The sequence below is a fragment of the Apostichopus japonicus genome, chromosome 8, assembly GCF_037975245.1.
Source record: "Apostichopus japonicus isolate 1M-3 chromosome 8, ASM3797524v1, whole genome shotgun sequence".
Classification (NCBI taxonomy): Eukaryota; Metazoa; Echinodermata; class Holothuroidea; order Aspidochirotida; family Stichopodidae; genus Apostichopus; species Apostichopus japonicus.
In genome coordinates, this window is record NC_092568.1 from 10645292 (window position 1) to 10658018 (window position 12727).

Sequence of the window (12727 nt, forward strand, 5' to 3'; positions counted from 1 at the left end):
GTGGACATGCGGAAAAAAAATTGAGTCACTAACTAACGTATTTTATAGAGTTGTTTCCGAAACCTCTGAGACTTATATTTTGTCTTCAAGCAACGCTCTTGAGGTTCATCATGGGGGAGGGATGAAGTAACCAATAAATTGATTCAGGCCTAAATATTTCTTCGCCCGGATATTATGTACACATATTTACAAAATTTTTGAAAGCAAAGTGAAAAATGTCTAAACTTTGGATTTTAAATTCATTTGTTTGAAATGAAAGTTTATGAGTTTGATGTTAGTTATGATGATGATGATTATATGATATATATATATATATATATATTTATGTATATTCCAACTCACTACAATTTCAATTATAAACATATACATATATATTTTTTCAACCATCCCTCATTTCTCTTTCCCCTCCCCCCTCATTTCTCTTTCCCCTCCCCCCCCCCTCTTTTCATGGCTCCGTGCCAGAACCCTCACACTCCACTTGAAAGTCAAATATACTACCACTCATTACAGACCCGGGCTTGTAATCCACATAAGCATGTACCCTATTTAATCATGTACAATAATCAATCAAGTCTTTGGACATACCGTACTGATATATAAGGCAGATAAGCTAAACTCACAATTTTACTGCCAGTGTTTTCATGCTTGCACGCGTTATTCAATGTATCGTATATACACTTATCACAATAGTGCTACGACCTTTAACTAAATGCTTCCAAAAATAGGGGGCGGTTAACTACATCTCTTATCAATCTTTACCCAGTCCGAGAAGAAGAAACCAAAGTTCTTTCAAAGTGGGCGGAGCTAACTTTAGAACGCGGGTGCGGGTACCGTTCGACTTTGGCTGCCAATAAACCAGACAAAAGGCGTACAAACACACACCGGGTTTTGAAAGCATGAGTCTGTTTGTGTGGCCCGAACGAGGTCAGAGACTAGAACATTTTGTGAATGGCCAGTCGTGCAACCTAACTTAAAAATACAAGGTTACTCTAGGGTCATAAGTGCGAGGTCTCTTCTGACTTCGGACCTGGTATGTGCTGTTTCGTCTATAACTAACTTTGTGAGGGGAAAACAAGAGACGTAGATAATAGCTCTGTTTGGTTGAGTCTTATAACCCGCACCTGAAAAGTGGAACGTATTGCCAGTTAGGCAAACACTGTTTAAGAACAGTTGGAAGAAAATAACAAAAAGAGGGTTTGCCAACTGAGTGCATTATTGATAATATTGGCATTTAAATCTTTTTAACGGGACCAGTTAAAGTTGTAAAGTGAAGACTATACCTGTATGCCTTGAATGGTGTGTTGTACCCTCCCAGACTGGCAGAAGATCCGTAGCGAAAAACGGGAAATATTTTTATATAATATTATATAATGCAACAGGAGGTGTTCAAGTGTAAGGTAAGACCAAACGTTTTTGTTTTGTTTTGTTTCTGTTTCTTTGAGTTGAAAACATGAATAATATACATTTTTAATATACAGTTTAAAACTCATGGGGCAAAAAGAAGAAAAGAAAATGTAGGTATGAATGTATCTTTCTAGAAACTGAGCAAATATTTTTAATTTGCTGTTAAATGTCCAAACATGTGTATTTACACTGTATTTAATATTTCTATGCAGAGCGCAATAATTTAATATTTTTATATTTATTTTTGCTAATAAGTTTGGTTCGTTGAACATTATTTTGCAACACCGGCAAACCTGTTTTAAAAATTGTTGGAATTATGCTGATATAAATTTTAAGTAAATATGATTTAATGTTATCATGTTGCCTGACGATCTAGCAGATATATATATATATATATTTTGTCATTTCTATTATCATGTTTGATTGATTGATCTATTTATTTACATTTTGATCGTTTTCACGAAGCTCTTCGCTACAGCGCTCATCATAATAATCGCGGCTATAAATGAAAATTAAATCCAAAATTATTTTGTAAATCAAATGTAAAATATTTAAGTAATTGATCATTATTTAATACTTTAATATTTACTTTTAAGCAGTATGCAAATGAAGCAAAGACAATGGATAATGGAAAATTAAAGTACAGTCGATAAGCACGTGCGCGTAACTAAACGCAAGACCAGTAACTTTGATTTAACTCACAAACAAAAAGTCAAACCTCGAATATTATCTGATTCAACGATTGAATATGGATACGAGTGAAGTTTGAAATGAAAAAAAAAACACCAAAAAACACAAAACATGAACCAAGAATTTAAATAGTTTTAACTGCGATCAAAAGAAATTCTGGAACTTATTTCAAACTTTGGAACAATACCTTACGCAATATCCAGTGACGATATATAACACACACAGTCTACAGCCATATAGCAATAAACTGCTGTTATTTTTATACTGTTTACGTTTTCTGACCTTGAAAATTACACAATGATAGCATATGCGCCTTCTTGTTATGCGGGTTATATAATACTTTAAAGAAATAACTGAAGGTAGTTTTCTATTAGACTATATGGAAGCTCGCATGTGAAAGGAGAGGGGGGGGGGGGCGATGGGGGTAACGAAAAGTACATAACTAAGACCAGATATAAATGTGTTATTCCTATATATTACGTGATCTCACATTATATATTATTAAAACTTTAAAGAAATGTGTTTTGATACTGGGATTTACAAAACCATTAAAAATATGGGCTGCGTGTGCGCGGGGGAAAGGAGTGGTTGGGAGGTGGAGGCGGGGGGGGGGGGGACAGGATCTTCATTATCAAAGCTCCCTAAGCCATTTCAAATCAAATGAATGGTAATGACAAGGTTCAAATTTAACATGAAAATTCAGCCACACGTCGAATAATTCATTTTCTATTCGAACAATTTGTAACCTATGGAAATTTATATTCTTAAAATATGACTCTAGATGTATACCATTTGTATTACATATGTAAAACAGCCTACTTTACTGACTAGATTATTCATGAGTGAAGTTACCTGATAAAGCAGTAAGATAATGAAAGAAAAAACTAGTTAGAAACAAATAATAAATAATAATACTAAAAATAAAAATAAAATAGTACATATATTCATTCTATATATTTTTGTTTTTAAATAATTTTTCTATCCGTCCATTTAAAGCGATAATTCAAATTGATATATATTTGAGTTACACAAACATGCTAAAGCTAAAAACCAACAAAAAACAAGCAACTAAGCCAAGACACTTGTTCTTTCAAATCTTAAAAGTATGATACTGCCTAAAGCTCATGTTTACAATAACGAGTTCAAGTGTATTAATCCTATTTGAGAAATCTCCGACTAAGAACTATTGTTTCATAATCTGAAGACGTTATAGAGTTGAAGCATTTGTTATAAATTCTTTTGTCTGTGTAATTTATTGTTATGAAGGATGATTTATCTTATTAATTATTATCAATTGTACGATCAGCGGTTTGCTTAATCGGGTTGAATCAAGGTTCAATTGTACTCAATTATTAACTAATAGTAATATTTTGAAGGGGACAAAAAAAACCTTTCTGTGACCATATGTGCATTCCCTCTATAAGCTATACTCATCCGAGTTGTCAATTCATCGCCACTTGATTTTGCGTCATTTATGTAAGTTAAATTTAAAACAATAAAAGTTCATTGTGAAAAAAGTCATTTTGCCCATCATGTAAAACATTAATTTATTGATGCCACAATATACATGCTTTGGCTGACAATGATTTTTCGATAAATAAGATTTTTTTCTCGCAAAATTGATGAAGTCACCTGGTACATTTTTTTTCTTTCTTTGTTTCAAATTTGATGGCATCAATTAGGGCTTTTGCTACACTTGAAAATAATCTTCTTTTGTTTTGGGTGGAGTGGTTGGATTTGGACATAACTCACAAACACATGACCGTTCATAAAAAAATAAAAAATAAAAATAATGATAATAATAGTAATAATAAAAACCTAAGGAATAATACATGCTCTGCTGATCTGATGTAAACGTTTGGCTATATTTATATTTCTGAAAACATTACGCCCATTATTGGCTATGAATTAACAAAAACGCAATTTTTCCCCACGGTATAAAGAAAACTTCATATAGGCCTATGCGCAACAAGCCAATTTTATTTTGAGTGTCAACGGTATGAATAAACACAAAGATTGGCTATTTCAGAAATAGGCTTCAATATCGATTAGATTATTTGCTTATCTAAACTTACTCTCTGACAAACAAAACGTATGCCCTCCTTTCTTTTACTTCGGTGGTAGAAGCAACCGACGAATTATGGTGGGAAATTAACAACATCACGTTATTAGTTCAACACCTCTGTTTTGTTTTCATACCTGAATAAAGTTATATATATAAGATCATTTTTCCCCGTCATCGTTCATTTAGACTATAGTACTTCTCAACCGGGGCCCAGGGGGGGGGGGGAATTGAAAAGTCTTGGGGTGAAATTGAGAAGAAAGGGGAATTGGTAGGGGTGGGGGCCTTCCTATCTAGTTGAGTACGCATTTAGCACTGTAACAGATATTCTAACCAAGAAACGTGGTATCCTGGATATAACACATCGCGGCGATTTACGTCTCAAATTAACCAAGCTTAATCCTGATATTAAGGCCATTGTTCAAGAGCATCAAGTTCAAGGGTCCCATTAATCATTAAACTGAACACTCGTAGCCTTCCGTTATTATTTCATATCCACTGATAACAAATAAACAGATTATTTTGTGTATTGTAGAGTAAATCGTATAACAGATTAATATGAACATTAATGTTCGCCGTTATACAGTATGTGAAAGAAAATGATTGAAAAAATATATGGCACGTTTTTGTAAAAATATTTGGGGAGGGTGGGGGAATAAAATGATTTGATACGTTTTCTTTAACAAACTTAATTATTCCTTACGGCTAAAATAGTTCCTTACAATTAAAAACATAAATGTTCATTTTAATGTTGTCTGAATTAATAATAACGTCACAGAGAGTAAAATTGAAAAGTTTGGTCGATTGACACTGCAGTGTATATCTACACTATTAATAAGGCAAACAGTAAAATATTGTTATTTATTTTTGATTCCGATTTTGACGAAATCAGCTGCATTTTTGTTTAATTTTCATCACAAAGTTAAAATGTAATAGAAAACAGTTTGCGGACTGCTAACTCAGTCTTATAGTCCATCGGTGAGGTATGAGCCGGTTCGGCTGTTGAAATGTGGTGAATTTATTACAGCTATAATCTTACATACAAAGAAACGTTCATTTTCATCTGTTTACGGGGGGGGGGGGGGGGAGGGGGGATCTTTTATATTTAAACGCCCGTGACATTCAATATTTTTCTTCCACTAAATTATGTGAAGCAATAAAAACTAAAAGAAAGTATGGAAAAAACAAAATCGACTAGAAAAATACAACAACAAAAACTTGTTGCCTTTTTACTTTTTCTAGGGAATTAGCTTTATTTTCTATCTTTCTATCTTTGATGATATTTTTTTATATGTCTGAATAAGATCCTTTATTGCCGTAGTCAAAGTTACTAACCTCAGGAGGATATATGACACGTGTCAACAATAAATATTGCGACATTAATAAAAAAATCAGTGTTTTATCGAAACATGAGCTTCTTTCTCAAGCATAGTATTCCTTAAATTTCTATAGCTTATGTTGTCATATTTTAATAATTATGTTTTATTTTACCCTCTTACAGAAGAAAATGGCAATGGAAGTCGTCCACAGAAACAGTTCACCGGTGTCACACCGCAGTAGTCCATCTCCAAGATGTAGATCCCCGTCTCCACCTCGAGTTGTAAAGAGGGAAAGAAATTCAGCACTAGATATTTCGACCATTTTGGGAACTTCGTCGTCAAGCGCCAAACATGACAGTAACTCAATCAAACCCATACATTCCGTAAAGACATTGGACGTCACATTCGCGTCACGGCTGTCTGGTACCACATATAAACCTATTTATCCATATCAGGCCCTGGCAGTCAGCACCCACCCACTGGGAACTGGTACCAATAGCTTCCCTCTGCCAGACGCTCCTGCGTCCGCGCTGACGTCGGCCGGTTACGGTGCGTATCCATTTTACGGATTCTCGGTACCCGAATCGGCAAGTACCACTGCATCTATGTCGAGTTTAAGATTATCTGCACTGTTGGCGTCCCGTAGGAGAAGGGCCGCTCAGACAGAACGGATAGAACCCGAGGAAGACCTCGGTGAGTGTAGCAGGAAAAAGGTGAAACCTGTCCCCGAAGAGAAGAAGGATCAAGCATATTGGGAGAGGCGTCGTAAAAATAACGACGCAGCTAAACGGTCTCGAGACGCAAGGCGAGCCAAGGAGGAAGAGATTGCTTTGAGGGCGGTAGTACTTGAACAAGACAATATGAAATTACGAGCAGAAGTCTCGATTTTAAAAAGTGAACTTGCAAGATTACATTACATGGTGTACAATTGTTAGCCAAGACTTTTTTGAGGAACAAACAAGAAAAACAGAAAGAGAGAGAAGACGTTTAAATCTTGCTGCCAAGAATTGCCAAAACTACTTAAAACAAAACAAAAGACAAGAAGACATTTTGTGAATGTTATATGACAACTATTCACCAACAACGGCTTTCCAAGTGTGCTAAGCGATCGTAAATAGTATTTTAAGTGTTTTTATATCGCAGAGCGATATGAACCTTTTTTTTTAATTTATTAGTATACGGTTTGATGGTGTCCATGTTGACCTTTTGTTAAGAAAGGACGGAGATTTTGGATAATTTGATATCAGGTTCTTTGTATTTGCTTTTCCTTCCCTCCCTCATTCATGAATAGAATAGTTTTACAAATATATTCCAACTTTCATCTGACAAAATGAATTGACATTTCAGTGTAACAATTCAAATTGATAATTTGCATTTAGTGATCATTCTATTAGATTGCCAAAAGAAAGGGCTTTTCCCGAACCACGATCTCTTCCGACCAAAAATAAAAAATATATAGGCCAATGGTAAGAGAAATTAACCTCATCAACCAGCCGTTTTAGCAATTATTTATCAATCCTGCCAGTAACGAACGTTCGGTTGACAGTTAGTGATGACGTCAGATGGCTAGGGAGACGCCATCGAGCGTTTAGATCGAAATTGTAAGTCTTTATTATAATTTACAGAGAAACGTCTCAATGAACGTTTACCGGTACAGTACCCTATGTCACTGAAATGTAAAAGTTCGGAAATTTATCGGTTAACTGCTGACTATCATTGAGGTGTGTATGTTTTGTCCTTCGTGGAATGTTCGATTAAAGTAACGTTGGAAAGGGCAGTATAAATAACCTTGAAATTACTTTCATATAAACGTTGTTTTATAAACGAGATATTTGTCACTAAGTAGGTTTTACCAATTGTTGGTTCTGTACAGGTTAACTTTAGAGTAATGAAAAATAAGGGAGAAAAAACAAATACATTTTAAGTGATTTCCATCCGCAAAAAGAAAAATGTTTTCTGTAGAAGAGACTAAATAAGTGTTATTTGGAGTTTCACGATAAGTGATTATAAAGATACCACACATACTATGAATACGATTTTGTCCATAATAAATTTAAAAAAATCATAAACGGTTTGATCAAGTATATGCGAAGAGTAACATGGAGCAAACATCTTGATAATTTTAAAACTTCGAGTCAGACTATAAAATCTGATTTTTTTAACTAGGTCGGATATAACTAAAAGTACAAACTAAGATTTTTAAAAGTGCCACCCACCCCCCCCCCCCCCGCCTTTCTTCTTAAAAAAAAATGTCTAATAAAATTCCGTTTTAAGATGGACCTTTCAAATTATTTACATGTTTTTAACGCCCACCAAAACTGATGTACGAAATTATAAGATTTTTAAAAATTTACATCAACTATTTCATAAATGTTGTAAACATCAGATGGAATTTTTATTACTAGATAATTTTGTTGTAAATTCTTTCAGCAAAAGCCTATCTTGGCATTTCTGATTATATTTGAGAGGGGGGGGGGGGTAGAATGAAAAATTTAAAGTTATGAACAAAACTATACTGCTATACCACTACTATGTCATATGACTGTTACGTTGCGTCACGTGACTTAAAGGTGCCATCTCGTCTCGTTTTATGACGTGAGAATTGTGTGTAACACACGACTATGGTAACGATAGTACAAGTGCATACTATTTCATATTACCACTATTTCATGTACCACGACAAAACAATTTACAAATGGATTTAATTATAATGGCACATTTTTTCTTGAATTCCATGCAGGCGTATAATTGAACCCTAACACTGCTCTGTAGACAAGTGTGATTATAGCATATAGTACATTGATCAATACTCTGTAACGACTCGTAAACGAAATTCACATTATCTCGATATACCTTTTGAAATTCATTGTTTGTAAGTTTTATTTTTAAGACAACAGGGTCTCCTTTCAAAATTGCCACAATTTTTTTGGTAGATTAAGTGACCTAATTAACAAACAAAAAAACATGCTTGCGACATTATGTACAAGCTTCTTACAAGTATCTGGACTTAAAACTTTAAACCTAAAACCAGAAATAGGTTCCTGTTTTGTTACATATCCGTGACGTCATACTCTACTGTATATCTTATTTTCCTGATTGAAGATATGAATAAATTTCAATATTTCACAGTATATATATACCTCAGTGATTAATAGAACAAGTTATGAAATCGGGAATTGGACCAATAATTTCTATTTTAATTTCTCTTGGATGATATAAATCTGAAATTGAGACATCATTTTCCATTGAGCAGTATTCCTAGTTTGTTGTGAATAGCCTACATGCCGCAATCACGAAAAAAACCTTATTACACCGTGGTGTATAATAAGTGAATATGTGTTGTATAGTGCTGATCCGGTTGTTACACTCAATTATAACAAACCGTTTGGTACCATACGATATACTATGTCTTAACTAATATGTTAATGTATAGTCTCCATTATCAATGTAACTATCTCTTCATTATAAATAGACCATGTCATTCAGTTCTTTTATATCGCTATGTACACTATGTCTAAATAATTGACACTTTTTTTTTAAACACTTCGACAAGGAACTATGTCGAGTTCCGTTTTAACTTTAAACTTTTTGAACGACGACTATTCCAACATTCTTTGCTTTTGATTTCTCTTTAGTTAGAATTAGGAAGACATCTTCTTGCCTGTACACTGACAATTCATAGTTTTCTTGTGCAATTAGGGTGCGATTAACAATCCCAAAAGTTATCGCTCAGGGCAAATTTCTTTCCTTATACAAGTTTTTGATCGCTTTATTATTATTTTTTTTTTGAGTTTCCATTTTTTTTATTACTTCTTGGAAGTTACTCAACTAGTCTTTAATACCGTTTGTTTTGTTGTTGTAAGTACTATAATAACTACCAACATTTGATCCTTTTCAGAATGGGTCATATTTAAAGTGTCATAATTATGACGTAATAATCTGTATCAACTACAACCTTTGACCTCAGTTTGGGTTATACGAACTTCATTTGTCTAATTTCTTTCACCAAAGATTATCGCATTCAATAATTCATTCAAGATAACTCTTTTTTTCTTCATAATTTTAGTGTGTGAAATTTTGTCTCCGTCAGGTGCTGAAGCCCACCCTCTTTTCTTCACCGTGAACCGAAATGAATGATTAGTCCAGGGTGAAATCGTCGAGTGCAATTAAAAGTTTTATGAATACCTCTACGTAATATGTAATAAGGGTTATTATAATACCAAGTTTATAAATTCACTCCAGTGAATTACCATAGGCAGACATGTGTGTTAAAATACCATCTTGTAAGAAGAAAGGATGAAAAAAATCGTGCAGTGACATTCGGCATACATTCCTATATTTTAGGCGGGGAGAGTGTAACGTATTCTTGTAAGAGTTCGTTGAGGCTTTACAGCCATTAATTTCCATACCGCAGTACCCTCAACGAGAGAATAATTTAAGTAAGTCATGTGACTAAACAAAAAAATGATTTAGTTCTTGACAATGCTGCCAACAATTTCTTGAAAATATACGCCAAGGAATTTTTAATAAACGTTACTGTTGTTTTATCAAAAGTGTGAACCGGTAGTATATTTCGATATTTATTTAAGAATTTAACGAAAAACTAACACTGCAATGAAACTATCTGGTACCTTTGAGCTATATTTATTTCCAATACAATCGGTTTAAACTTTGAATGATGGCAACTTTTCGATGACCTGATTATTAACCGAAGGTATAGGGGTTCGTCAACCCTATACACGGGTCTCTGTATGCGAGGGATGGGGAGGGGTGATGTGGAGAGGTTGAGCCGCAGGGTAAAGGGTACAGTGACACTATTCTATTCCAGAGAGTGATTACGTAACTGCTTTCATCTCTTTGATTCTAATTTGTTTTCAAACATCAAACATTTTTTTTTTATCTATTTCAGTGATAATCAGATTTAACTGGTATAGTAAGTGATTTAAGCCAACCGTGATGACTTAATCAAGTCAATAAAATTTTACAAATATGTAAATACGACATTTTCACCGTGTTTGAATTTTCTCTTTGAAAGTCATGTTCTTATTTTCTTTAAATTTACATTAAAATGTCATTTTTTGTTTAGATATTTTTTACGTAACTGTTTGATTAAGTAGCATATATTAAATGGAGGGTTGTATTCTCTCTAAATTTATGAACTTTCGAAAAGTTATTCGAATGACTAAATTCTCATCTTATCTATAATAGGCTTAATGATCGATCTAACCAGAAGACAAAATATATGCATCTTAAAAGATAAATCCAACGGCGATATTTAATTTAAAAATTAAAATAAAAAAGACACAGAAGTATGTTTTGAACATCTGTTTTGATTACATATCTGCTCCTTCACATTTTCATCTGTTTTAGTCGTCAAATTTATGACATCTATCGGAAAAAAAACTAACAATAACTTGCAAAACAACTAATCATTACATTCGCTGGTGAAATATATTTTTTATTAGCTTAAAAAACATCATTCAAATGCTTTAAGCACTCTTGAGTGATATTCAATAAACGTTCAATTGTTTCGCTATTGTTTGACTTTAATCATGTAGTCTATTGAAATTAAAGATTTTCATTGTTTTGGGAGAATTTTTAGCACCCCGGTTAGCATCAAAACTATTCCCTTAAAAATGAACACGAGATATTGTGCTAATTAAGACAATACGTGGGGTCACAGAAACCAATTACGTGTAACATGGCAATCGATTTTTTTATTTTTTATTCCTAAATATTTCGCAAGTGACGCTGATAGACATCCGACATCGACTCTTATGTATGCAGAACAGATACGAATCGATTTGACGATTAAGACCAGTTAATGTATGTAATGAGGTAATTCATCATCCGAGACGAATGGCGAACGTATCTTCGTTCCCCTCCTCCCCTACCCCTCCCCACCCCCATCCCTTACAACATCCTCTTCGCAGTCACAGATCAGCCGTAAGATATTTAAACTATTCTGGGTTTGCCTTTGCACGTGGACTTTTCTTACATTGTCTATATCATATTTTGTAAGTTTGGTGTGTTTAAAACAGTCATTTCATTTTCATAAATACTAATTGTCAACCTAAGAAAAAACGATACGAACTTGTTGATTAGTAAACGTAAATGTTTTCGGACTAATTCTTCAGTATTTTTGCAAGCTATTGTAGGTTCACTGTCTTTAAATTAAATAGTCTTGGTGCTTCCTTTGTCCAGGATCAATTAATTTTCATACTTAAATCAAACACTATTGTGATCTCTGTGGGTATTGGTTACAACCTGCGTCATTTAATTATGCGTCATTTAATTATAATGCATATAGGCAGATAGGTAACGTTTTCAATGACGTTCTGTGGTGTAAATATAACGCTTTGATATGCGGTGAGTCCCTCAAAAAATAAATCATGCCCATTCCAAGAGACAGAGAAGTTACCATTATGGAGGGATTGAAAATGTTCATCTTATGAAATTAATTTTCAGTCCTGCTTTGCTCGATGGTCATAAATGGTTAAGAAGAAAGTGCTCAATGTTAAAAAAGAAAAGAAAAAAGTATTACCCCCAAATTCCTCAAATATGCTAGAAGATTAAATAATGGTCACTCGTGAACAAACTTCAATTAGAAGTTTACCATCACCCCTCCCCCCCCCCCCCCACCCAAAGCGTTTAGTATTCTCACTGGGACATTTTAATGTCCATAACTTAAGACTTCAAAGATTGGGAATACCTTGTAGAGTTAAAATATCCGGAAAAGTACTTAAAACTTGACGCAATTTTGGCTTACTGAAATGTTGGGCTTTATCGGGTAAGCAAAATTCTACTAATACAGCTCAGTTCATAAGTAGGTTGTATTAGGTAAAGAGATAAAACGTATAACAGCAAATCAGTTGAATTTTTTATTGCTTTTCGAAAACAGTAGCCCTGTATTAGAGCCAATGAACAACTAATAACAAGAAAAGAAACGGAGAGAGAGCAAAGAGGGGATGGGAGGGTGGTTGGTGGGTGTCGAATGGGGAGGGTGGTTGGTGGGTGTCACCGGGAGATGGATAGATAAAGTAAACCTGACAAGAGAAAATTGAGTTTCAAAAAGGATTTAAGTTATGTTATAACGGAGAAAGAACTTTATAAGAATATCGCAAAAAAAAGATCGAGATAATTTTTTATGTAGTAAAAGAATAACGGAAAAAGCTGATTTCATGGAAAATAACAAACCATTACAAAAAAAGAGTTAATTACTTGGCTCTTTGCCAAGAATAACTTCTTGTTA

The 12727-nt window shown here is 33.9% G+C and overlaps 1 protein-coding gene across 1 annotated transcript; it reads left to right on the forward strand.

Moving 5' to 3' along the window:
- Positions 1-854: 854 nt before the first annotated feature.
- LOC139971803 (uncharacterized) lies at positions 855-10476 on the forward strand. Its single transcript, XM_071978545.1, has 2 exons — positions 855-1397; positions 5658-10476. The coding sequence occupies exons 1-2, from the start codon at positions 1371-1373 to the stop codon at positions 6408-6410; spliced, it is 780 nt and encodes a 259-aa protein (XP_071834646.1). The 5' UTR covers positions 855-1370; the 3' UTR covers positions 6411-10476.
- The last annotated feature ends 2251 nt before the right edge of the window (positions 10477-12727 follow it).